A 26860-nucleotide genomic window follows, 5' to 3' on the forward strand; every position below is an offset into this window, starting at 1 on the left:
GCCACTACTTGGACTTCAGTATGTTTTCGAAGCATGACTGTCTGCTCCATGGCATCAGATCCGATGTGGTATTTGGCCCAATAGCACTATCTTCAGTTCTGTACTTTGTTCAGAAGTGCCCTTTTCCTCCTGTGATACTTCTGAGAAGTCACCTGAAGTGGAGCATCCATAAGGACACTACTCAAGGAAGAAGGAGATATTACTCACCCTGTGCAGGAACTGGAGTTCTTCGAGATGTGTGTCTTGGTGGGTGCTCCATTACCTGCCCTCCTCCTCCTGCTTTGGTTGTTCCCTCAAGGGTGCCTGGCTAGAGAAAGAACTGAGGGCAGTTTTCCCATGCACCCATACGTAGCCTTGACATTTGCTCAGGCAAGAGGCCTATAAATCTCCAGACGAGAGCTTGAGAGGCACATGCGCACCTGAAGTGGAGCACTCCTAGGGACACAAACCTTAAAGAACTATTCAGGTTGAGTAACATTTCCATCTTCAATCATGCAGGATAGACCTGTTAGGTCAGGTGCATGGAAGCTGGCCTGGGGAAGCAGGGGAGTTGTAATGTGAGCAGCCTTGTGTCCCAGGAAGGGTTTCACCTCAGCTCAGACTAGTAGAGTTAATGTTGCCCCCTTCCTCAGAATTTCCGTTTGGTCGGAGAACTGCTTTAAGTTGCACTTGAACTCCTCAGGACGGAGACTGAATGGGAGGCCAGGCCTTCTATCAACCACCTAAGCCAAGCCTTCTGTCTCTATCAGTGCTGTTTCCCTACTGGGCGAGACTGACCCCGGTGCTGCTTCCCACCCACCGAGAAGAGAAAATTGTGTAGGTTTCCCTCCGCCACACCCTTCTCTTAGGATCAGGCCTGTGCCTGCTGCTTGTCCATTGTGTGCCCAGTCTGTCTCTTGACAGGTGATGTCTTCATACCCTATAGGTGTTCTTAGTCCCGTATTCCCTCACATCTCTCTGATCCTTGCTTTGTGTGAGACAGGGGGAAAGTAGCCGCTTTTATTTTGTGCAATGCTGATTTATGTGGCTTGTGTGATTTTGTGTGTGTGAAGTCAGTGCCAGGTGTCTCATAAACAGGGCTGGCCCTGCCAGGCTCCTCCAGTAGTAAGGGGGTAAAAGATAAATTAGGGAGAAAACAAGTCATTTTAATCACTCTGAAATGATTTTCTTGCTGAATATTGTTAGATCTGGATGGGCTAAGCCAACTGAGTTTCCAAGACAACCTATCCTATCCTGAAGATGACCACATATCTGTTGATTCAAGAACTGCCTCTGAGAGCCGGGGTACCAAAGACCCTGGAATGGAGGCTAGCATTACCCATAGCCTTAGCCAGCAAGCCACAGATGGGAGCTTGCAAATGGAGACGGCATTCAGCAACCAGGGATTTGAAGGGAATGATGCTACGGACAGCTCATCAGCTTGGAGCCCTGAGGTACGGTGAATTATTCTGCATTACACACAGTGTTTCTATTCCTTGAAGGTGTCTGGGCTTCTTGTCCAAAATCTTAAGGGAAGAAATGAAGTGAAAAATCACTTGGCACAGCACAGGATAGTAAGCCCTAAGTGCATGCATGCACTCACCTTTGTGCGTGTATACGGTTTTCTCTTTCCTGATACTGTGCCGGTTGGAATTTTGAATAGATTTCACTAGTATTCCTTCTGGGAGGCTGGTTTGTTGTCTGATTTCACACAGAAATCATATCTCAGCCGTTTTCCACATGAGAGACGTTACTGTGAAATACTAACAATGTCTTGTCACACTTGCAAGGAGGTAAGTGGATTTGTTACTGCACGTGTCTGTGGTGTGTGTCTGTAGGGATACAGTGTAAGATTACTGGGTCAGATCCTTGCTTCTCCTCCTGGTGGCTTTCTGTTGCTCAGGGAACATGACACATCTGGAAAGTTGAATGAAAGGGCCAGCTGGGGGCTTCCCTGGTTTAGCTAGCTGCTTGTCACGCTGCTCTCCATTGACACACAGCACATTTCTATGGCAGGCAGGGGTCTGGCTTACAGCCTCCTTTGCTCTCCTGCAATCAGTGCATTTCACCAGGCAGCTCTTTGCAAGACCTGAGGATCTGGCCCTTATTTCAAAGCTAATACCCACGAGTAATACCCGTGGGTGATGATTATTGACCATCTGATTAATTTCTGCAGGCATAAAGAATTGCATAAAATATTTTTTAAAAAGCACAAAAGGCCATGTTCCAAAATGAACATCCCTTAGCTGCACAAGTTACTCTCTTTGCCCTAAGGAAAAACAAGGCTTGGCAGAAAATGTTCCCTTCCTGTGAGCAAGCTGCTTGTACCCAGCTGAAGAGTGAAAACAGCTTCTCAGTGTATGGGCTTTTGACCTGGTAAGAGCAGACGTTCACGGAGAGGCACTAAAAATAGACCGTCGTTTTGACTGCTGCACAGATTGGCTCTGCATCTATGCCCTGATACACTAGAACCTCCTGCAATAACTGTTTGGACCCTTTTTTCTTCATGATTTGAGCCAGGATGTTAATCTGTGGATTCTCTCTCTGTTTCATGCCCATCACCGTGCATAAGTGCTGTGGAATCTGGGGTGTCCTCTTTTCATTTATATTTTGAATGTGCCTGTCACTCCACCCCAGATGCATGTATATGAACAACATGAGCAACACCTAGAGAATTTACAGAGTTCAGATACACCTGGATCCTGGTTTGTTTGCTGCGAGTAGCTTCTCATCTCACTGCATTGTGTGCCTTAATGGAAGAATTTTTTTGAGTGAACTTCATGTTCTGACATTCCAGAAATACCTAAATATTGCTGTGCTGCATTCAAACAGACCTCTGTTTTGAGACAGACATTATAATGTTGTGCATCTGCCATGGATGCTCATAGAGCATTTCAAGGCTGCTGCCATAATTATCACTTTGTCAAATATTGTTTTTTTTTCCTAGCAAGAATGTGTATTTTACATGTATACACATTCGGTCCTGCACTGGTGATCTGTTATCAGAGACACACTATAGTGAGAGGGGTATATGTCTTAAGTCTGTGTAGATTCAAACAGTTTAAGGAGGGAAAGGGACATTTAGATTATCTAGTCCAGTGGTAAGCAACCTGTGGCCCACCAGGGTTCTTTGTGTGGCCCGTGGGACATTTTGTTTACCATTGACCATGCACACAATTGCCTAATTCCATTGGTGCGGGGTCCAGTAGCCACTGTCTGTGGTGGCGGGGGCAGGAGGGGAGTCCCAACAGGGAGTGGGCAAGGGCTGCTTTGCAGAGCTGCTTCATGGCAGCCTCCCCTGACCCCCTCCCCATGCTGCTACCTCTGATAGAGGCAGAAGTGTGGGGACGGGGAGAGGCGGCACTGTGGAGATGGTGCTGGGTGGACCAGCTTTTAAGCTTGCTCCCCCCAGTACTGGCTCCTGCTCCTCCCACCCCTTGCTGCCTCTGATACAGAGGCAGCAAGCAGGGACAATGCGAATAGTCAACTCAACTACTCTCCTACATCCCTGATTAGATCCACATATTGAAATGTGTTAGTTTAAAATCAAAAGATAAAGATTTGAGTTGCTCCTCCTTACACTGCCCACAACGGGCCTTGATTCACCTACTGGATATTAACCGAAAATCTTGCCCTAGTGAAGTGTACATAGGTTTAAATAGAAATGATTGATTGTTATAGCAACCCCTTTATCACATGAAACACATTCTGTCTCTGAGATGAAAAGCACCTTTAAACAGCTTCTCGCACACACACACCCATCAACAGGTAAAGCGAGCAACGGTTGTAGTGGTGTTAATCTTGTTTAATCATAAGTTTCTAAAGAAACCAAAAGAAAGGGTAATGTGAGAATTGATTTATATACGTGTTGATTGTATGGTTTGAGTTCTACCCACGAAACATGAGGGTTCAAAGTGAATAAAAGTTTCCCGGCACTTTGGATGGAGATGCACATAATGGGAGAGGAGCCAAGAAGTGTTGGATTCAGAGATTGCAAGGCGAGAAGGGATCATTGTGATCATCTAATCTGACCTCCTGTATAACACAGGCCGGAGTACTGCCCCCAAAGCAATCCCTAGAGCAGATCTTTTTTATTACAAAATCATCCAATCTTTATTTAAAAATTAATGGAGAATCTATTACCCCTTTATAAACTATTGCAATAGTTAATTCCCTCCCTGTCAAAATGCAAGTCTGAATTTGTTTAGGTTCATCTTTTAGCCACTGGATCATGTTATACTACTAGATGGAAGAGCCCATTATTAAATATTTGTTCTCCATGCAGATACTTACAGGCCGCAATCAAATCATTCTATCATCTTCTCTTTCTGAAGCTAAATAGAATGAACTCATTGAGTCTGTCCTAGAAGGCATATTTTCTAATCCGTATTCATTCTCATCACCCTTGTCTGAACCTTTTCCAATTTATCAGCATCCTTCTGGAATTGTGTGCATCAGAACTGGACAAATGATTCCAGCAGATCTCTGTATCTCCAAATACAGAGATAAAATAATCTCTCAACTCATTCTTGAGATCCCCCCATTTATGCATTCCAGGACTGCATTGGTTTTTTGACCAAGTATCGCCTGGGGAGCTCACACTCAGCTGGTTATCCAACATGACCCTCCAAATCTTTTTCAGAGTCACTGCTTCCTGGGATATGGTCCCCCATTCTTTGTATGGTCTGCACTCTTTGTTCTTTGAAATAGACATATTTACATTTAACCATATTAAAAGGCAAACTGTTTGCTTGCACCCAGTTTACTAAGTGATCCAGCATACTCTGAATCAGTGACTTGTCCTTTGCTTTATTTGCCACTCCCCCAGTCTGATCTGGCTGGTTTTCTGTGTCACTACCTCTACTGCTCTTGCCGCAAGCAAAGGCAGAGTGGTAGACCACCACTCACTTGTGAATCAGGTGCAGTAGGGAATCCAGCAATTCACCTGAATTGGCCTCTCCAAAACCAGAAAGGAGTATTTATATGTTTGTTTGCCTGCTCTCCAGAGAAAAGGGTGAGCAAAACAAAGGCCACTTTGTTGGAGTTGACACCACAGAGTGTGGCTCAGCTTCTGGATGTTCATGTGACCATATCACATTCCGAAGGTGGGCATTTGGAATATGCCTACACTGCATGTGGGAGGGAACCGTATCAGCCTGGGGTGACAAAAACATAACTAGATAGATCCCCAGCCTTGAAATGGAGGCCCTTGAGAGCCTGAGCGCCAACGGCCATACAACTATAGGTTTTGGACCTCCCTGGTTCAGCACCATTGGCACCTGAATTTGCCAGATCAGGGAATTTGCCAGATCAGGGGAGATCCCCTGCCACTGGCCTCTCAGCACACTGCCTCTCTCTTTGGCTGGCTCCGCTCCAGCACCACTGCCACTGGACTCCAGCCCTGCTACTACAGAGCTTGGGTTTGGCTCTGGCCTGCTGCTGCCAACCAGCTGGGACTCTCTGGGGGTGGAGCTCCCCAGCTGCTGTGGCCACATTTCTGCCCCACCGTAGTGGGGCTTTCCAGAGGCAGAGCTTTGTGGCTGCCCCGCTGTTGCTGCTCTGGTACGGGGCTCCGCAGCAATGAGGTTCACCAGTCCCCCTGCTGCCTCACCTGGTTGGGGCTGTTCAAGGATTGGGCTCACTGGACCTGATGGAGAGGCTCCCCACCGCTGGACTCCCAACCAGCTTGCTCTCAGACACTGGGACTAGCCGGTCTTGCAACATCAGTGGTCCTCCCAGACCAAGGAAGTTGCCGGACCAGAGAGTCCCAGATTTAGGAGGTTCAAACTGTATTTTTAGTGCACTAGCACAAGCCCATCAACCCGGGCTAGGAGGCTCAGTACAGGGTGCAGTGTAGACGTACACAGCCTATGGAAGAAGCACATCAGGATTAGGTAATGTCTGTGTGTTTATTGCACATGGTACTTTGCTCAGGATATTTCTTCACTATTTGAGACCCACTATCTATCAAGGAGTTGAGTTGATGAGACTATGGTAATAATAATACCTACTTCCTATATAGCACTTTACATCAGTAGATCTCAAAGTGTCTTCTATTTGGTCTCAGTCATGTTTGCCAGTTATTCTGTATACAATGATTTTTTGTTACTCACACTCTATGACACTCAACTTTACCCTTGCATGATCCCGACGGGCCATCATTGTGTGGTGTTAGATTTAATAAGTCCTGTATAGGAAATAACTTTTTATATATCCTTTATTTATTCTTCCCCATGGCAGGACCATGAAGGAGGGAATAGTCTTCCAGCTCATCACAGTGCCCATGAACCGATTTCTAAATGCGGTGACCTAGATGTCATTTTCGATTATAAGGCCTCAAGCCAAAAGCTGCTGGTTACTATTGTGGAAGCTAAGGATATCCCGGACAAAGACCGCAGTGGTGTGAACACCTGGCAAGTTCACACAGTTCTGATGCCCAGCAAGAAACAGAGGGGAAAGACAAGCGTTCAGAGAGGACCCATCCCAGTGTTCAAGGACAAAATGACTTTTCATAAGCTGGAGCCAGAGGACCTGGGTAGCTACGCACTCAGATTCCGTCTCTATGCGGTGCGCAAAATGATCCGGGAGAAGATGATGGGGGAGCAACTGTTTTACCTGAGCCGCTTAAACCAGGAGGGGGAAGTGAAGGTGACCCTGGTTTTGGAGCCAAGGAGCAATATGAGCGTAAGTCTATTAAACAGTTCTTAAAACTTGTCTCATTGCCAGGAGCAGAGGGATGCAGCATTAACTTCTTCATTCTTAAAGATGCTCAGTTCCTAGCACCACTGTTTAGTTCGCAGTTGGTATCCTGATCTCAAGCAATGACTATCAGCTCTAGTTAGAGGAAGTTTAGTGTCCAGTTACCCAATGCATTCACTGATGCTCCCTTTTGGACATTTCACTAGGCTTGAAAGGAAGCAGGGGTGCATGTCTCGTAAAAAGGTTGTTTTCATAAGACACAATTTCCAACCTGTATACATTCAGGCTCCAGCTCTTCCCATGTAATCCATTGGGTTCTGAATTCAAAAAGGCCAGGTTTTCAAAATTAGACACACAAGTTCCATCCACAAAAGATGGTACAGATTGATGACTGCTCATAAAATATGCAATAGCACCCACAAAAAAAAGGTCAATTGCCCACACAACCAGTTTTCCATGTTGCATCCATAGGTACCTATTTGCATCCATACATGCATGTTTTCTGCCAGTTGGACATGTTATTTCCCAGGTTTGGCCCTACACAACTTAAGCAGCCCCTAGAGTTACCCAGTTTTCAGAGTCATTTGTGAAGACAGTGAAAAGCATGATAAGAGCATTTTAGCTAGGGTTTTCCAAGCAGTCTAACAAGTTTGGTGCTTTGCTTCTGTAGGATTTGTTCATTTTGCTCCTTAAATCTCCTTGCAAAATCCCAATTTCCAACCCTAGATTAGATCATCTGTGATATCAGAATAGCAGGATAATTGCTGTGCCATGAGGTTGATTTTGAAACTAATGTGTAGCTATTAAACTTCTTCCTCATCTTTGTTGTTGAGAAAAAAATAGATTTTCAAACACAGTTTTTTGTTTTGTTTTTAGAAAGCAGTCCTGTCATATCTTCATCAACGATTTAGATATCGGCATAGAGAGTACGCTTATTAAGTTTGCAGATAATACCAAGCTTGGAGGGGTTGCAACTACTTTGGCGAATAGGGTCATAATTCAAAATGATCTGGACAAATTGGAGAAATGGTCTGAGGTAAACAGGATGAAGTTTAATAAGAACAAAAAGGAAAGTGCTCCACTTAGGAAGGAACAATCAGTTTCACACATACAGAATAGAAAGTGACTGTCTAGGAAGGAGAGCGGCAGAAAGGGATCTAGGGGTTATAGTGGACCACAAGCTAAATATGAATCAACAGTGTGATGCTGTTGCAAAAAAAGCAAACATGATTCTGGGATGCATTAACAGGTGTTGTGAGCAAGACACGAGAAGTCATTCTTCCGCTCTACTCTGCACTGGTTAGGCTTCAATTGCTGTATTGTGTCCAGTTCTAGGCACCGCATTTCAAGAAGGATATGGAGAAATTGGAGAGGGTCCAGAGAAGAGCAACAAGAATGATTAAAGGTCTAGAGAACATGACCTATGAAGGAAGGCTGAAAGAATTGGGTTTGTTCAGTTTAGAAAAGAGAAGATTGAGGGGAGACATGATAGCCGTTTTCAGGTATCTAAAAGGGTGTCATAAGGATGAGGGAGAAAACTTGTTCATCTTGGCCTCTGAGGATAGAACAAGAAGCAATGGGCTTAAACTGCAGCAAGGGTGGTTTAGGTTGGACATTAGGAAAAAGTTCCTAACTGTCAGGGTGGTTAAACACTGGAATAAATTGCCTAGGGTGGTTGTAGAATCTCCATCTCTGGAGATATTTAAGAGTAGGTTAGATAAATGTCTATCGGGGATGGTCTAGACAGTACTGGGTCCTGCCATGAGGGCAGGGGACTGGACTTGATGACCTCTTGAGGTCCCTTCCAGTCCTAGTATTCTATGATTCAATGTCGTGTATTAGGGCTGTAAGGCTATAGCTACACTGCGTTCTTTTTCTGGAATTTGCGTACCTTTTTCTGCATTTTTTTTTTCAGAAGAGGCTTTTCTGACATTTGGCCTATCTACACGGGGCCAAATGTGGGAAAAACCTTCTCTTTCAGAAAATCCCTTATTCCTTATAAAATAAGGAATACGGGGCTTCTGAAAGAACATGCCCGCTTTTTCAGAAACTGTTCCGAAAAAGCAGACGTGTTCCCTAAGTGACTAGTCAACTAATCACTCAGCTAGTTGCTTCCCCCTGCCTCCTTGCTGCCTCTTATCAGAGAGAAGCAGCAAGGGGGCGGGGAGGGGTGGGGGGGGGGGGGGGACAAGAACCAGTGCTAGGAGAAGCTGGCTTAAAAGCTGGTTCCCCCCAGCACTGTCTCTGTGGGGAGAAGGAGCAAGGGTACAGCAGGAAACTGTCGGTACTTCTGCCTTTGAAATGTAGTAAGAGCAGGGCTTTTTCTACATTTCATAAGCAGGAGCACTGCAGGGATCCTGGGGCAAGCTGGGGACTCAAACAGACCCCCATTGGTCCTGCTCTCCTTGCTTTTGAATCTTTGTACGTTTCAAAAGCAGGGAGCGTGGGGCCAGCAGGGGACTTCTCGAATCCTCCACTGGCTGTGCTCCCCACGGAACTTCCACCTTTGAAATGTAGCCATCAGGGCTTTCGCTACATTTCAGAGGTGAAGGCGCCCTTATCGACTAATCAAATAATCGATGCAAATTACATTGACTATTCGATTAGTCAGGGGTGGATGAGAGTTTTGCGGGGCACAGGGCCTATTGAAGTGCAGGGCCCGGGGCAGCACAATTTCGTGCATGCGCCACGACCACAGCCGACAGGTAGTAGCGGGTACGCGGGGCCTATTGAAGCAGCCGCCCCGCTCGCTCTGCTCTATATCCGCCACTGCGATTAGTTGGTTAATCCAAATTTAACATCCTTATCTTGTACTAATATTCAATCCTTTGGTAAAAAGCTGGTCCTTTGGTAAAAAGAAAAATACAAACAGGTATTAAAACAGGGCACCCTTTCCTCTAAGGCCTAGTCTACAAGAAAGGAGGAAGAGGTGGGAATTGAGCTGAATAATTATTCCAGAAATTATGCCCATATAGGGAGCTATTCCAGAACAGTGGTTGCAGAAAAGCTTTTTCTGCAATAGAAGTAGTGGACAATTTCTCAATGTAGACAAGGCCTAAGAGTTTTCATCATATAAGAAAAACTCAGTATAAGATTGTGCACACACAATTAATAATCAATTATGCAGTGGATGGGTGAGGAGAGAACTGATGAACATGATGATAACAAGGAAGAAAGCAAGAAAATATACAATAAATGACTTAAAAGAGAAGATTGCGCTAGACACATTCCATCAGTGAGTCATTTTCAGGGAAATTTACTCTACTTTTGTTGTACCGGGGAATATGTTTATCTCAAAGGCTTTGATTACACTGGTGGTAATAACACATTAGGGCTCCTGGCCTCTACAGAGAGAATATGGAAAGATGTTTTTCCTGCAAAGTGATGTTGGAGACTTGTTCCTGCAATTCTCTTTTCTGCCTCGCTGTTATTCATTCGGGTGATTCTTAGTCATTGGCACTCCTCGAAGAACATCACAGCTCTATCAAATTAGAGTACAAAGTATATATTAACAGGGGAGAAGTGCTGAGCATTCCCATGGGACTCTCTTTGCTCTTTCCCTGCAGAGCGGAGACTCTCAGATCAGTCTGTCGGCCATCTCTCACAGCGATAGTGCTTCTTCCACACAGTCCCTGTCACATGGAGGCGTTCCGGAGTTGCTGGTGGGATTGTCGTACAATGCTACTACTGGACGATTGTCAGTAGAAATGATCAAAGGCAGTCATTTCCGCAACCTTGCTATTAACAGGCCGCCTGGTAAGTGAAGTCTCTCACAAAGGCACCCTCGTTTGATAGAGCCACAACCTGGTTTTACTTTCTTGATACAGTTTTTACCACATCGAGCTATTCAATTAAAGCATTTCCTAATTGAGTTTCTGCACATTTGAATTTTATATTTAATAGTGAAATAAAAAGTCTAATTCCAAATGCATGTGCTGGTACATTTGCATTTGGTCCCTGTGGACTGGGCTAGATCTGAACTGGGGATCTTTAGATGGAGACTCTTAGGGCTCGAACCTGCAAGGTGCTGTGCACCTTTGCTTCCGATCCAGCAAAGCATTTAAGTACATATTTAAATGTAAACAAATGAGAATGTTCATTGAAGTACTTAATTGCTTCACTAGATATTGGTCAGAGTGCTTAGGATCTTGCAGGATCAAGCCCTAGTCCCATTACCCGATACCTGTCGCTAGCCAGAATCTTGAGAAATAAGATATTCCTAGAATTTAAATGAAAACCTTCAAATATGTTTAGCTGCCCCTTTCTGGTCTGTCTTCGGTCTAGTGCTCTTTCTAGTCTTGGGTAGAATCATGCAGTTCTACAACTCTTAGACCATGACCTGGGCTATACTACCCTGTGTGTGGCCCATTCTCGCCCTATAGGCTCAGCTGGTTTTGTGCACCTATAGGAGCCAGTGACCAGTGGCATATAGGACCCAAACAGCTGTTTTAAAACCTAAGTCTTATTTATTTGGTAGTGGGGACACAGTGTAAGAAAAGAGGGATTTTAAGATGACCGAGAGTCTCCACCCATGTCTGTCTTGCCTTGAGTCCTACCCTCCCAGGAAGAGGATCTCGGCAGGCCTCTCTCTCACTCACTCACCAAGGGGGGCCCTGTGTCTGTTTGGTTTTCCGGTAGCCTTCTGTCCTGCTGAGGGTACAGCTTCATTGCAGAGTTTACTTGGGTGACTGGCACCCCAATTAGCCTCACATGAGGTAGCCACACTGCAAGGCCATCCCCAAGTGACTGCATCCTCAGTGGTGCTGCACCTTTCTCTGTGTATGTGTGACACACACATTTCTGGGGCCATGTGCTACTGTGCACTGAGCCCTTGTGTGATTCGCTCTCAGTGCATTGTAGCAGAATTTGTCTGCCCTTCTGGATACACGGGAACTGTGGGAAGGCACTGGAGGATTGTCATCATTCACATGATATAGCTTGCATCTTCACTACAAACTGGACTCTTCCCGGCCAAGTTGTAACCACAAGCCCAGCTTACAGCGTCTCCAAACCTGGATCAGAGGTTTTTCTGTGTGGATGATAGTGGGGATTGGGCTAAAACGTGGGTAAGAGCCTAGGTTAACTGTGCAGTGAAGACATACCTGAGAAAGATGTTGTTTTAAAACCTTCCCACATTCTTTGTTCTCCAATTTGCAGAGTCCCAATTATTGCTGGTTAAACCAGTTTGATAGGCTGAATGGAGACTCAGGCAGTGTTGTCAAAGTTAATAAGACTGGCAGTGTCCTTAAGCCCTTCAGTGTTTTTGGATGACTGGCTATCCTGAGCTGTTCTCCCCCTTCCAGCCTGTATCTAGATCACTCACCTTTGAATTAAATCAACATATTCATACAATAAACACCATCCCCGTGGGCAGGCCAGCATACAGTATTCATAATTTACCACAGGGATGTTCCAGATCTGGCGCAATATGCTTCCACATCCAGAGTCAGATCACATTATTATTTTCCATTCTATACCGTGCTTTCTTGCCTGGAAAATTACTGGTAAAGTGTCAGGAGGGAAAAGCCTATAAAAAAGAGTGAAAGGAGATAGGAAAAACGGAACACTTGGCTTCCAATCCCATGCTGGAAACTGCAGTTGCCACCCCCACTGGCTCTCCAGGGAAGAACTGTGGGATCCAGACTGCTGCTCTGGTAAGGGTGTTGGATGAGAGGTTTAAACAAGCCTCCCTCGCTAGGTAAAAATTAAAAATCCCTCTTGTTTCTGAAGAGGACAGAACACCATTTCTCTCTCAGTGAAAAACGTTCTGGGATTCAGGGCTGAGAGAGCTATTTTGAAAAGCATAATTGAAGTGTCCAGACCAGTGGGGCTGTACAAAGGGCTTTGGGACAGCGAATGTAAAAGGCGGTGGAAAACCCAACCACGATACAACATGCATTGTACATGCGAGATGGCTTTCAGAGAGAGAGTATGGAGTGAGGTACTTGCGGCATGTAAGCTCCCATCTCTTAGCCCCCGCCAGCCTCATAGCTGTCGAAATGAGAATGTAGTGTTTACTCTCCAGATGGCGTTGGGCAGATGCTCAGAGGAGGCAGCATGAGGGAAATAATCTTTCCCACCCTCATACTTGCACACAGACGGCATAGTAGTTGCAGAACCATTCCATGGGTATTACCGCAGTCCAATGTCACGAAAGAGGGGCTGGAGACGTGAGCAAATTTTATACTTCCATAACTGACACGGCCAGTTCAGAGATGCCGGGGTTATGAGCTGCCAAACCTAGAAGAGCCAGGGTTCAGCCCTGGCACAAATTAAGCACCATGTAGTCCAGTGGCTTTCGGATTCTCTACTGCTTGTTAGTCAATCCAAACCCACTCACTGCCCTCAACAGAGCGTACGGAAAACAGCAGGAGGCGCTTACACAGTAATGAATCTTCCAGTCTAACTCTGTCCTCACACCAGGCCTCCTCTCTGCCCCACTGAGGGCCCTGCCTAACTGAGCTTCCATGCCTCATGTGTAAGACTGATTTTTTCCCCCCACAGAGGTTGTGGAAGTCACGTTATCTGTGACTTCAAGGAACTTGTGTGAATTCAGCTTCAGTAGCTAGGGGTGGGGATACCTCAGTGCTCCTGTCCACGACCGGGTGGCAGGGGTACCATGGAGCTCACACTCACCTGGACTAAGGAGGGGAACCTGAAGCTCATAGCAGGCCCAGCCTCTGCAGGTGATGTGGGGACCCCGCAGCTGAGCTCCCCATTTTATCATGCATCTTTTTAGTACAAGTCATGGACAGGTCATGGCTTCCATACATTTTTCTTTATTGCCCATGACCTGTCAGGGATATTCTTAGTAAAAGTCAATGACAAAATCTTAGCCTTACTCGTGTGGCATGCGTGTTCCTACACAACTCCCCAGATGCACCACGGTGACTCGGGAAGCCTCCACACCCGCAGAGGCAGGCGGCACGGCAGTTGAACTTCAGTGATCTAGTGGCAGTGCCTTAGAGTCAGCAAAAGCTCCAAGAAACATTTTTAGGGGGGCAAGGAAAGAATGTCCCCACCCAGCTCTGTCTTGTGCATCACAAAAACCTTCCAAACAAAATGCTGTTGAGGGCTGAACTGTGTCAGATAAATCAGGGAGGCTGCAATATTTAACTTTCACAAGTGACAGTGATCCGTCAGTGTGAATGTTTAAAAAAACCTCAACATTATGATACACATGGGCTGTTTTTTGCTGCTCGAATTTTTGAGGCAGCATCTCCTCAGAAGGATTCCGAAGAGGCCTTTAAGAGCTCTACGCACACACATGCCAACCCCCATTGTTACTAGCAAGACAAAGAAAAGGCTGGCCAAGCCCCAGCCGTTAGTTTGGATGGCTAATGGGCAGGCAGTGTCAGGGAACTGTTGTCTCAGTGAGGGCCCGTCTCCCGCACTGAAGGTGATGCTCTGTCCTGGACACCTCGAGAATGTGTCACACAAGTGTTTTTCCTTTAGTAGGTCCCTTTTCCCATGACAACACTCTCTGTATTTTAGCACTAAAATACGTAAAATAAAATTAGCATGCATAATATACACCTTGTTTCACTTAATACCCATAAAACTCAGTATCTTGTGCCCATCTTTCCTTCCACTATAAAAGAGAAAAATGTATCCTCCTTTCCTTCAGTGTTCTATTGATGCTATTTTGCTGGTCCCCTAGGATAGTTTCAAGGTTTATCTTTTAGTGTCCTAGGTGTTTTCCTCATAAACCTGGTATTTTATGGCGAGTAGAAGCTGGGACCTGCAGCCTTGATAAATGTCCTTGTTTTATTTATTATTAATTATTTATATTGGGATAGCATCTAGGACCCTCAGTCATGGGCCAACTCCCCTCAGTGCTAGGTGCTGTACAGACATAGAACATAAGGACAGCTCCTACCCCAGAGAGCTTGTAATCATCTGCCACACTTTCCTGCCCTTCGGTTTGACTTCTCTCTTTCCATGCACAATCTTAATTCTTTCCCTCTGTGCATTTCTTGTGGGGTTGGTGTTAATGTACAATGCCACTTGTCAAGCACTATTGTTCCAACTTCCCCTCTGGTAAGAATAACCCTCACAGCCTTTCAGCAAATGCAGAATTAATCACATGGGATAATTACAACCGTACATGATCATTATCATACCAGCAGCATATTAACCCCATTAAACAAACACAATAGCATTAATGTTAGAAAAGAAAGGGGGTGAGAGAGGGAGAATGAATAAATCAAAATGGGAAAGGAAAAAGTGCCTCAAGTAGAGATTTAATGGCTGATGAACAAACACTAATCTATGTTCTGAGCCACGGGGGCAAGAAGGGCAGAAGATATCACAGATTATCTAGCTAAGGACTTATCACCATGGTACCATAGTGCCTCACAATTGTTAACAGATTTTATCCTTTCAATGCCCTTATGAGGCAAGAAAGTCCTGTTATCCCCACCTCAGGAACTGAACTGCAGGGTTAAATTAATTGACTCAGTCAGGGTCACACAGAAAATCTACGGCTGGGCCAAGAACTGAACCTAGGTTTTGTGAGTGCCAATCAAGTGCCCTACCACTAAAAGATCCTTGCTGCCTTGTATGGTATGTGAGTGAAGAGAGATAACCAAGACAAGGAAGTCCAGATAGCTCCTTGTGTGTTCTTAAGGGAGGGATGGCTCAGTGGTTTGAGCATTGGCCTGTTAAACCCAGGGTTGTGAGTTCAATCCTTGCAGAGGCTATTTAGGGATTTGGGACAAAAATTTGTCAGGGATGGTACTTGGTCCTGCTGTGAAGGCAGGGGACTAGACTCAATGATCTTTCAAGGTCCCTTCCAGTTCTAGCAGATAGGCAATCTCCATAAATTAAAAAAAAAAAAAATTGAGATCATAGGCCTGATTGGCTTTAGGAGGAACTTAAAACTTTGACTGGTCAAGGTCATTTCATCTGATGCCTGTTGTGTTTACACCTTAGCTAATTATTTTCCTTGTGAATTAAGAGGTCTCTTGAATAGGATTGCAGTGGGAATTTGAAGGAGAGGTGTGAATCTACAAAAGCCTGGGACCAAATTTGAGTTAAATTATGAGAATGCATAATTCATTAGTACAAAACCTTCCCCTGGAACTATTTTAACACTCAAACAAGTGAGACAGCTCCTCGTGCTTACAGTAGTCGTTTAGGATTTGGGTATCCCCACACCATCAATCAAAATTTCTCCAGCCCCTGCCAGGGTTTACCTAGCAGATTTTACAGCCTTCTCTGGGTGGCTAGGCATGACCTCTCAGGAGAATCGTATGATCCAGTAAATGAGCTAAATTGTACTTTACTATAATTCATATTATTTTTTAGGGGTCAGGATTTTTATGGCATCCTTCAAGAAATATCAGGTGTGAAGCAGAGTTCTTGCCTTGCCTTCTGTCTTTAAAAAATATTCTGTAGTGCCTGGGATAGTTTGTAGAACATATGGAAAACATAAGATGGACCATGATAACAGTCTACAACTGCAAAGACAATTATATATGGAGATCTACCAGCATACCGGTTACTGAACTGGGAACCTCCAAAGCAGAAAGTTAGAACTGTGATAGCTTGAGCCAACCTCTATAGGTAGGGTGCTTCTGGACTCTCACCATCTGCAGTTCAGGCAACATTCACTCACCAGTGAGTTACAGACATAGTTGCAACAAGTTGCTTTGCCAAGGGAAAAAAAGAGAATGGTTTAATTAATTCTTCAGTATCCCTTTACTCAGTATCCCCTGATTTTGCCTGCAGATAGCCCTTAGAATCTGATGGCCTGAAAGGGAAGTGGTAGGTGTCCAGAATCTCTGAAAATCAAGCTGTAAATTCATTAACTTTGGCAAGTGCATAGAGATTCTGAATGGGAAGTGCAGTGGAAGTTCAAATGATTATTATATGCCCCAAAGTCAATGACGTCTAGTAACTTGACTGATCTCAATTAATTTAAATGTTTATGAAGTATCAAAAAAAGCAAAATCCGTGCTAGAGATGGACATCTTGGAAAATGAAAAGCAAAGCTATTTTTCAGTAAAAGGAATGCATTTGCAGCTGGATATATTATTGATTCCAGCACCAACTCCATTCTGACTTAAAAAAAAACAAGCCAAAAGATTTTTTTCCCCCAAAAAGTGTGTATAAGAATATAAATTAGTTCCCAGTTTGAAACCTTATTAAGGCAAAGTTTCTGGTGGAGGTGAATGGTTGCGGCAAATCTGCAGGAAACCTTAAGAACAGGAAAAACAACAAGGACCCCTGTGGCACCTTAAAGACGAACAGACTTATTTGGGCATGAGCTTTCAAGGGCAAAGACCCACTTCATCAGATGTGTGGTCTTTGCCCACAAATCTGTTGATCCTTTAGGGGCCAGAGGACTCCTCATTGTTTTTGCAGATACAGAATAACACTGCTACTCCTCAGAGATTTGAAAAGAGATGTGCTGGTAGGTCGTAAAATTAAGAAACATTAATGGTGCTAACCCGAAAAGTAAAGAAACAAAAACTTTCAGTGCTGTTTTCATTGGGCTATAGCTGAGGTACTGTTTGTGTTGCTGAGAATAATGCCCCTCATAAGCTGTATAGTAATGTTCGCTTGGTACACTCATTGCCATTTGTTAATGTAACACAGTGGGCATGCTAAACTGTGGATAAAGGAGCTGAGACATTAGGGATTTCCTCTGACACTTCACATCACTTACAGTTAAAGTCCCTCCCTGCCCACTCTGTGGGGCTGACAGGTGAGCAAAATAACCTGCTTCTTGTTGCTTGAAGCATTGATAATGAAGTTTCCTGTCCTGTGAAAGGACAGACACCTAGAGCATCCAGAGAGGTATCTCGATTATGCTTTGTTGCTCAAGTTCTTTCCCAGAGCTAACGGGTAGTGCTGCTTCTCCTAGGGACTGGGTGGTACAGTGAGTGAAGCATGTGGCTTCAAATCCTGGCTTACTTTACAGGGTGAAATTATATGGGCGTTCTCATGCTACAACCCACTGGTTGCTGGTGCACCTTAGTTTTGGGGAATCTAGTATGCTAGGAGTCTGACTAATAAGATGGGTGAACTAGAGTATCTTGTATTAAAGGAGGAAATTGATATAATAGGCATCACTGAAACCTGGTGGAATAAGGGAAATCTGTGGGACACAATCATACCGGGATATAAAATATATCGGAAGGATAGAGCAGGCCGTGTGGGTGGCGGAGTGGCACTGTATGTGAAAGATAATGTAGAATCAATGAAATAAAAATCTTAAATGAATCAACACGTTCAATAGAATCACTATGGATAGTAATTCCATGCTCCAATAAGAAGAATTTAGCAGCAGGGATATGTTATCGACCACCTGACCAGGACAATGATACTGACATTGAAATCCTGAGGGAGATTAGAGAGGCTACCAAAATAAAAAACTCTATAATAATGGGGGATTTTAATTAGCCCCATATTGACTGGGCACATGCCATCTCAGGCAGAGAAGCAGAGAGAAAATTTCTCAATGGCTTAAATGACTGCTTCTTGGAGCAGCTGGTGCAGGAACCCACAAGGGGAGAGGCAATTCTCAATTTAGTCCTGAGTGGAGCGCAGGATCAGGTCCAAGAGATAACCATTACAGGACCGCTTGGGAATAGTGACCATAATATAATAACATTTAACATTACTGTAGGGGGAAGAACACCTCAGCAGTCCAGCACTATGGCATTTAATATCAAAAAGGGGAATTACACAAAAATGAGGAGGTTAGTTAAACAGAAATTAAAAGGCACAGTGACTGGAGCCAAATACCTGAAAGCTGCATGGAAACTTTTTAAAGACACCATAATAGAGGCCCAACTTAAATGTATACCCCAAATTAAAAAACATAGCAAGAGACCTAAAAAAGAGTTATCGTGGCTTAACCACCATGTAAAAGAAGCAGTGAGGGACAAAAAGGCATCTTTCAAGAAGTGGAAGTCCAATCCTAGTGAGATAAATAGAAAGGAACATAAACACTGTCAAATCAAGTGTAAAAATGTAATAAGAAAAGCAAAAAAAGGATTTGAGGAACAGCTAGCCAAAAATTCAAAAAGAAATAGCAAAATGTTTTTTAAGTACATTAGAAGCAGGAAGCCTGCTAAAAAACCAGTGGGTCCCCTAGACGATCGCCATATAAAAGGAGCAATCAAGGACGATAAAGCCATTGCGGAGAAACTAAATGATTTCTTTGCTTCAGTCTTCACCGCTGAAGATGTTAGGGAGCTTCCCAAATCTGCACCATCCTTTGTGGGTGATGAATCTGAGGAGCTGTCCTGGATTGAAGTGTCATTAGAGGAGGTTTTGGAACAAATAAAAAAACTTAACATTAACAAATCACTGGGACCGGATGGCATTCATCCAAGGGTTCTAAAAGAACTCAAATGGGAAATTGCTGAACTATTATCTGCGGTTTGTAACCTATCCTTTAAATCGGCTTCCATACCTAATGACTGGAAGATAGCTAACGTGACACCAATATTTAAAAAGGGCTTTAGAGGCGATCCTGGCAATTACAGACTGGTAAGTCTAACTTCAGTACCGGGCAAATTAGTCGAAATAATAGTAAAGAATAAAATTGTCAGGCACGTAGAAGAACGTAATTTGTTGGACAAAAGTCAACATGGTTTCTGTAAAGGGAAATCATGTCTTACTAATCTATTAGAGTTCTTTGAAGGGGTTAACAAAACATGCAGACAAGGGGGATCCAGTAAATAATAATATACTTAGTTTTTCAGAAAGCCTTTGACAAGGTCCCTCACCAAAGGTTCTTGTCTAAATTACATTGATAAGATGGAATAAGAGGGAAGGTCCTTTCATGGATTGAGAACTGGTTAAAAGACAGGAAACAAAGGATAGGAATAAATGGTAAATTTTCAGAATGGGGAGAGGTAACTAGTGGTGTCTCCCAAGGGTCAGTCCTGGGACCAATCCTATTCAACTTATTCATAAATGATCTGGAGAAAGGGGTAAGCAGTGAGGTGCTAAAGTTTGCGGATGATACTAAACTGTTTAAGATAGTCAAGACAGAAGCAGACCGTGAAGAACTTCAGAAAGATCTCACCAAACTGAGTGATTGGGCAACAAAATGGCAAATTAAATTTAATGTGGATAAGTGTAAAGTAATGCACATTGGAAAAAATAACCCCAACTATACGTACAGTATGATGGGGGCTAATTTGGCTACGACAAATCAGGAAAGAGATCTTGGAGTTATCATAGAAAGTTCTCTGAAAACTTCCACACAGTGTGCAGTGGCGGTCAAAAAGGCAAATAGTATGTTAGGAATTATTAAGAAAGGGACAGAAAATTAGACACAGAATATCTTACTGCCCCTGTATAAAACTATGGTATGCCCACATCTTGAATACTGTGTACAGACGTGGTTTCCTCACCTCGAAAAAGATATTTTGGCCATGGAAAGGGTTCAGAAAAGGGCAACTAAAATGATTAGGGGTTTGGAACGGGTCCCATCTGAAGAGAGGTTAAAGCTACTGGGACTTTTCAGTTTAGAAAAGAGGAGACTGAGGGGGGATATGATAGAGATATATAAAATCATGAGTGGTGTGGAGAGGGTGAATAAAGAAAAGTTATTTATTAGTTCCCATAATAGAAGAACTAGAGGACACCAAATGAAATTAATGGGTAGCAGGTTTAAAACTAATAAAAGAAAGTTCTTCTTCACACAGCACATAGTCAACCTGTGGAACTCCTTGCCAGAGGAGGCTGTGAAGGCTAGGACTATAACAGAGTTTAAAGAGAAGCTAGATAATTTCATGGAGGTTAGGTCCATAAAAGGCTATTAGCCAGGGGATAGAAATGGTGTCCCAGAGGCTGTTTGTCAGAGGCTGGAGATGGATGGCATGAGACAAATCACTTGATCATTGTCTTCGGTCCACCCCCTCTGGGGCACCTGGCGCTGGCCACTGTCAGCAGACAGGCTACTGGGCTAAATGGACCTTTGGTCTGACCCAGTACGACCATTCTTACATTCTTATGTTATGTTCTAATCTCCAAACTGCTAGACTCCGAGGTTGTCCAAAACCTCCCTTAAGTATCTCAGTGGAGATTTCAGTCATTACTTTCTCCTGGCCTCTATTGGTTTAAGTTGAAGTAAATATTGTCCCAGGAACTAGTAGATCAAGAATAGAGAACCATTGCACTTAGTTCCTACTTGGAACCAAGTTTAAAATTTCCATCTGGAATTTCCCCTGGGGAGAGACTGTCCCTGACCTAAAACAAAATTTTCTGCAGCAAGGGCCTGTTTGTGCAGGGACAAAACTTCCCAAAAATGTTCTTAAAACTCCTAACTCCCCCAACCAGTTCTAATATCAAGAAGCCCCCATTGTACCCTCAGTAGTGGCTAGAGCCTCTGGCTTCATCATGACGTATTTGTATAGTGCAGCTGTGCCTTTATACCAACAGCCATAAAGTAAAATAAACTAAACTCACTGGCTGTGTCTAGACTGGCCAGTTTTTCCAGAAAATTAGCTGCTTTTCCAGAAAAACTTGCCAGCTGTCTACACTGGCCGCTTGAATTTCCGCAAAAGCACTGACGATCTCATGTAAGATTGTCAGTGTTCTTGCGGAAATACTATGCTGCTCCCGTTCGGGCAAAAGTCCTTTTGCACAAAACTTTTGTGCAAAAGGGCCAGTGTAGACAGCTCAGATTTGTTTTCTGCAAAAAAGCCCCGATCGCGAAAAAGGCAATGGGGGCTTCTTTGCGGAAAAGCGCATCTAGATGGGCACGGACACCTTTCCGCAAAAAGTACTTTTGCAGAAAAACGTCCTTGCCAATCTAGACGCTCTTTTCCGCAAATGTTTTTAACGGAAAACTTTTCTGTTAAAAGCATTTCTGGAAAATCATGCCAGTCTAGACGTAGCCACTATGTTTAACACCAGGAATCCTTTGCTGGTCATTTTGTTTGTTTTCTGATACAATCCAGCTAACAAACAAACCTCCCTCTCTCTCCCCAAAAAAACCCCTCTGTTTTGTTTTTATTGTATCTGAAGCTGCTGCAAGATTCAGTTTGTGTGCCACCAAAATTGCGAGCCACCCTGCAGGAAATAAGGGTCAGCTTTCGGTAGAATAAATGGACCAGTAGTCTGCTTTGTGCTATTCACATTTCTTGTATTTTAAGTGGGTTTTTTTCCTTTCCCAGCCACAATGAGCAAACTATTTTATGACAGAAGAAAGACAAAATTACTCTTTTTTTCTCTCTGTGGAGAAGATCTTTGTTGGCAAGATTTACTGTGTCGCTAGTGTGATGTTGGCAGCCAAATTGTCATAGCTAGCTGGTGATAGGACTGAACTTTTCCTGCAATAACCTGAGAGTTGTACAGCTGTGCAGCCTCACAATTTACTCCTCAATTGTCAGTTTCCTGACAGCTTTTTTCAGTGGAACAGTTTGAGGAATGGAGAGCCCTGCTTTTGAGCTACAGAAGTGTTTTCACACCTGAAGTGTAATTTCGCACCTTGTGTTTCTCAGCAGATAAGTGCGTAACATAGCACATCAAACAGGAATAGAAAAGGATAGACGAGCTGTAGGAAGGAGACAGTGGGTTGTAATTTATTTCCTATCTTCGGTGCACTCAGAGGTGATATAAAATTGTAGACATTTGGTCTTTGAATTTTAAAAAGGTTAGAGTTTTTAAGTTACCTGCAAACAGGAATAAGCTGTAAGATTGCATGGAATAAGATTTGTGGAATTATAAGATTGGGGATTTTGACTGTAGAAAACATATAGTGGTGGTGGAGGTAATATCATACAATCATAGATCCATAGGACTGGAAGAGACCCTGGGGTCATGGTCTGTCCAGGATAGTAGGTGGTAGTTGCCGCCTTTTAATGGCAGATAGGTGTAGCCAGGGGAGACCCTGATGGAACAACTCCAAACTGCCAAAAAGTGGAGAGGGGGTTCTAGAACTTCAGCTGGAGCTGAGATTCCATGGAGATGGTGGCGGTCTTCCAGTGGGACCCGGTGGGTTTAGCGGCCGACCTGCGATTTACTGCATGAGGCCAAGGGGTAAACCTGGCCTGCCCACTCAGACTGAATGATGAGGAACTCCAAGAAGAAATCCTCAGAGTTTTCCTCCCTTTTTATACCCCCCATGGGTTTTATGATGGAAAGGAGTGATCTGGCCTTCAGCTTTCACTCAATGCTTGCTCAGACAAATCTCCCATTTGCTTTATTTGGCCCCTTGATATTCCTTCGCTGGTAGCGACAAGGCTAAATAGTTTTTCTCCTCTCTCTATTGCCAGACACCTATGGAAAGCTCTGCCTTCTCAACTCCATGGGCCAGGAGATGTCTCGTTGCAAGACATCCATCCGTCGAGGCCAACCAAACCCCATCTACAAGGAGACATTCGTCTTCCAGATTGCCCTGTTCCAGCTTTCTGACGTGACACTGATGATCTCCATCTATAACCGGCGCAGCATGAAGCGCAAGGAGATGATTGGCTGGATTTCTATGGGTCAGAACAGCAGCGGAGAAGAAGAGCAAAACCACTGGCAGGAAATGAAAGAAACAAAAGGGCAGCAGGTCTGCAGGTGGCATACCTTGCTAGAATCCTAAGCATCCCTGAGATTCTGGCACTGCCCTCTGGCCCTCCTATAATCACCCTGCTGAGAGCACCCGTCCCATAGCAAACACTATGAATCATCTGGGTCGATTTTAACTGAATTTTTAAAATTTAGTGTACGCAGTGAATGTAGGTGCTGGGGCCCGCTGAGGAAATTTACCTGTCGCCTTTGAGGGTTTTCATACATTTTCTCACCCAATAAAAACCAGAAGGGAAGTAGTTATGAAAAACACCAAGCTGCTTCTACCCTCTTCATTGATCTAAATTGCGTTTGATGCTGGTTTCTTCTGGTGTCATGTCTTTCTCCCACCTTCATATTATTAATGTCCTTGATACATAGATCATGTCCTTAGACTAGCGCTGCATGCTACTCACCTTTCCTTTTACTAGTGTTTTTAAAGCCTAGAAATACACGTTTGATACCAGTTAAGACTGATTAATATGTTTTCAGGTAGCATGGGAAAGCACTAAAGATTTTTCTGTAAACTTTTAAGTGCCTAGAGATTGCCATTACTTTCTTGTATTAGCAATGATATCATAACTAGTATATGAAGTAAGCATGTTTCCTTTCTTGTGCAACTTGTGTCACCAGGTGTTTGTATGAGGTGATGGGTGTCAGTTTGTCAACAGTTGTCTAACGCATGCTTTAGATGTTTCCCTCGTATCTTAGCTCATGGCTTCTATTGTGAATACAGAAAAAAAAAGATGACCAAAATAAGCTGCACATCTGCCTTTGTGCCTAAATCATAATTATTCTGGATCATTGTTCATTCTTCTTTTCTTTTTTTTAATGTGAAGTTCACTTGGAAGAGCAATTCCGTACATGGTACAGTTCCACATTTATTGCCTTTCAATGACTGTGTCAAACCTGCTCCAAGGAAAAAGTGCTTTTGTCAATCATCCTGTAAAATCTTCCAGGAAACTGACAATCAAGGTGAATTCTTTCCTTCTCTGACATCACAAGCGCTAGAGGATCTGCAGCCCCTCTGGTGCTATCGCTTCCCCTTGTGGCATCCCATCTCCAGCAATATTCTTGATGCACAAGAAAGAACAGAATCGCACCTGCGCTCTTAGGCTGTGTCTAGACTACATGCCTCTGTCGGCAGAGGCATGTAGATTAGACACATAGGCAAAGGCAAATGAAGCCGCGATTTAAATGATCGCGGCTTCATTTACATTTACATGGCTGCTGCGCTGAGCCGACAAACAGCTGATCAGCTGTTTGTCGGCTCGCGCGCTAGCCTGGACGTTCCCCCTGTCGACATCAAAGCCCTTTGTCGGCAGCCCCGTTATTCCTCGTGGAATGAGGTTTACTGGGAGGGGGCGGGGTCCCTCGGGCAGCGGGCTCGGGGATTGGGTCGGGTCAGAGGACCCAGAGGTAAATAAGGGCACGTGGGGGCCAGAGGAGGAGGCAGAAGAGACACGGGAGAGGAGAGGAGAGAGAAGGCACCAAAGGGATGAGGAGTGGAAAAGAGGCACAGAGGAGAAAGAGATGGGGGGAAGGAGCCTGTAAGGGGAAGGGTGTTGAGGATTGCAAATGCCTTCAAGGAACCCCAGGAGGGCAAGGAGTCTGGTGAGAAGGGGGGAGGAAGCGACCCAGGGCAGTGAGGGTGGGGGTTCACACAAATTCATTTAGCATTTTAGGGGGTCGTTGTATCACAAAGTTTGAGAACCCCTGCCCAAAGTAATTTCAAATAACATCTACTGCTGTGTTTCTAACCTAGACCTTTCCGCTGCCGTCTCACCATTCCTGCTGACTGTAGTGAAGCACAGAAATACCGAGCTGCAAAAGGCTTTCAAATCTGATGCACAGTTTCTCTCTTTCTTTGTTTCTCCAATGAGAACTAGAGCCCAATTCTGCTCTTTGGCACTACTGCAGAGTCGCTGACTTCATTGGGGCTTTGCAGGGTCAGGGCTGTATCTAAGCTATGCCTGATGCATCTCCAGAAGCAGTGGGAGGGAAACTGGCTGGGGTCAGCTTGAACTTTTGCCTAGGTCACCTCTGTCCCCACAGGACCAATTCAGCATCTGTGAATTGCCCACATGAGGGACACAGAGGCCACAGAGCCTTTCCTCCGGCTCCGCTTCTGCTGGGATACATTGGCTCTTTTGCACCTGGTGAATTCTTTCTGCCTTATACTTCCACTGCCTCGTTAAGCTGGTATTGAGCTGCTGGGCACTGCTGGAGCAGCACAAAACAGCCAGAGCTGGATCTGGCCCATATATTCTGGCAAGTAAATCCCTTTTGGCTGCAATGCTAATGCTATTGAATCACTGACTGAAAGGAAAAAGGAATTCAGTTGAGCAGTTAAGTGGTAAATCCTGCAGTCTGGGGCATATTACATGTTTCTAATGTACTTCCCTTCTGGATAAAAGCACAGTAAGATGCCCTGCTTAACAACAGTAATCACTGCGTTTAGTTACGTTTTGTAATCTTTGTATCATTTTTCTCTGACCTGCACTAAATGTACACGAGTGGTTTTTTTTTTTTTAAATAATTGTTCTGAGTGAGAGGGATGTATAATACTGAATTTTCATCATCTTGCTTATTAGCCTGCTGTCCATGCAAAAAGCTATATGAGATTATATAGTTCTAAAGGGGAATTACCTGCTGATATGACATTTCAGCCACTTGTGGGGATATACGTGATTATAAATCCGTGGTATTTTTAAACTCCATCCTCACTCAGCCTTGCAAATGATCGTTTTCCAGAGGAATAAAGATAACTGGTTTGGGACGTCTGCAACATTTCACATCAAGATCCATTTTGCAGTTGCATTATAAAGGGAAATTGATTTTAAAATACATGTACACTGTAGAAAATAACCACAGTGCAACAAAATAGGTAATGTAATCAAAATGACGTTAATTTCTCATATCTGGCTAAAATATTTGGGCTTAGGCATAGGTTTTTTGTAGCAGTTGCTAGTTACTGCAATGATTTGTCATGGTACCCTCTAGAAAATTGCTCAGCAGGTAAATGGGCGCTCAGAATTATTTCAACCTGTTAATCAATAGAATGGCTCAGTCCAGAGCAACATGTTTTTGTGATTCATCAAGTTCCTGCTGAAATGTGAAGAAATTTAGTAGGATTGGATCAGATTTTCCTCTCCATGGTTCCTCTGATAGTTTTACATTCATATTTGTTCACCGCTACTACAGGCTTGCTTCTCTAATTTTCTGTTAAGTTTAAGGTGATTATTCAGAAGCAGCATGTTCCGTACCTGAGCCCATATCCCCTGCCCTATGTTTTTTTGTAGCGATGGCTTAGATTTGGCCATTACTGTTATTGATGAAGTGAGGTGTGTGCTCACACTCTGTAGTGTGCGAGTCGACTGCTGTTTGTCATTTCTCTAACCTCTTCCCTCAAAATGGCTGTGAAGGTTGGTAGTTGTGAGTCTCTGGAGATGCTTCCGTTTCTTGACACCACCTTTTGAGGTGTTTTATTCTTGTTTCTACTCTGTACTTAGCTCAGAAAGCAATGTGTTGTAGGCAGGTGCTTTTGTGCTCTCCATGCTTGGGGTGTGGAAGAGTATGTGATGCAGAAAAAGAAGGAATACCAGTCCTGGATCCCACGGGACCCAAGTGCAGGAAGAGAGCTTGCCTGGGGCTGGAG

The 26860-nt window shown here is 44.1% G+C and overlaps 1 protein-coding gene across 3 annotated transcripts in view; it reads left to right on the plus strand.

The window, feature by feature from the left end:
• The window catches only part of SYT16 (synaptotagmin 16), a 138087-nt gene extending 112355 nt beyond the window's left edge, over nt 1-25732 (plus strand). For all 3 annotated transcript variants that reach the window (XM_075926371.2, XM_075926370.2, XM_075926369.2), the window contains 4 exons: nt 1186-1433; nt 6220-6663; nt 10245-10434; nt 22923-25732. In XM_075926371.2, coding sequence (XP_075782486.1) covers nt 1186-1433; nt 6220-6663; nt 10245-10434; nt 22923-23236 — 1196 coding nt within the window. In that variant the 3' untranslated portion in view covers nt 23237-25732. The remainder of the gene's footprint in view (nt 1-1185; nt 1434-6219; nt 6664-10244; nt 10435-22922) is intronic.
• The last annotated feature ends 1128 nt before the right edge of the window (nt 25733-26860 follow it).

The sequence above is a fragment of the Pelodiscus sinensis genome, chromosome 5 (assembly GCF_052426305.1).
Source record: "Pelodiscus sinensis isolate ZL-2025 chromosome 5, ASM5242630v1, whole genome shotgun sequence".
NCBI lineage: Eukaryota > Metazoa > Chordata > Testudines > Trionychidae > Pelodiscus > Pelodiscus sinensis.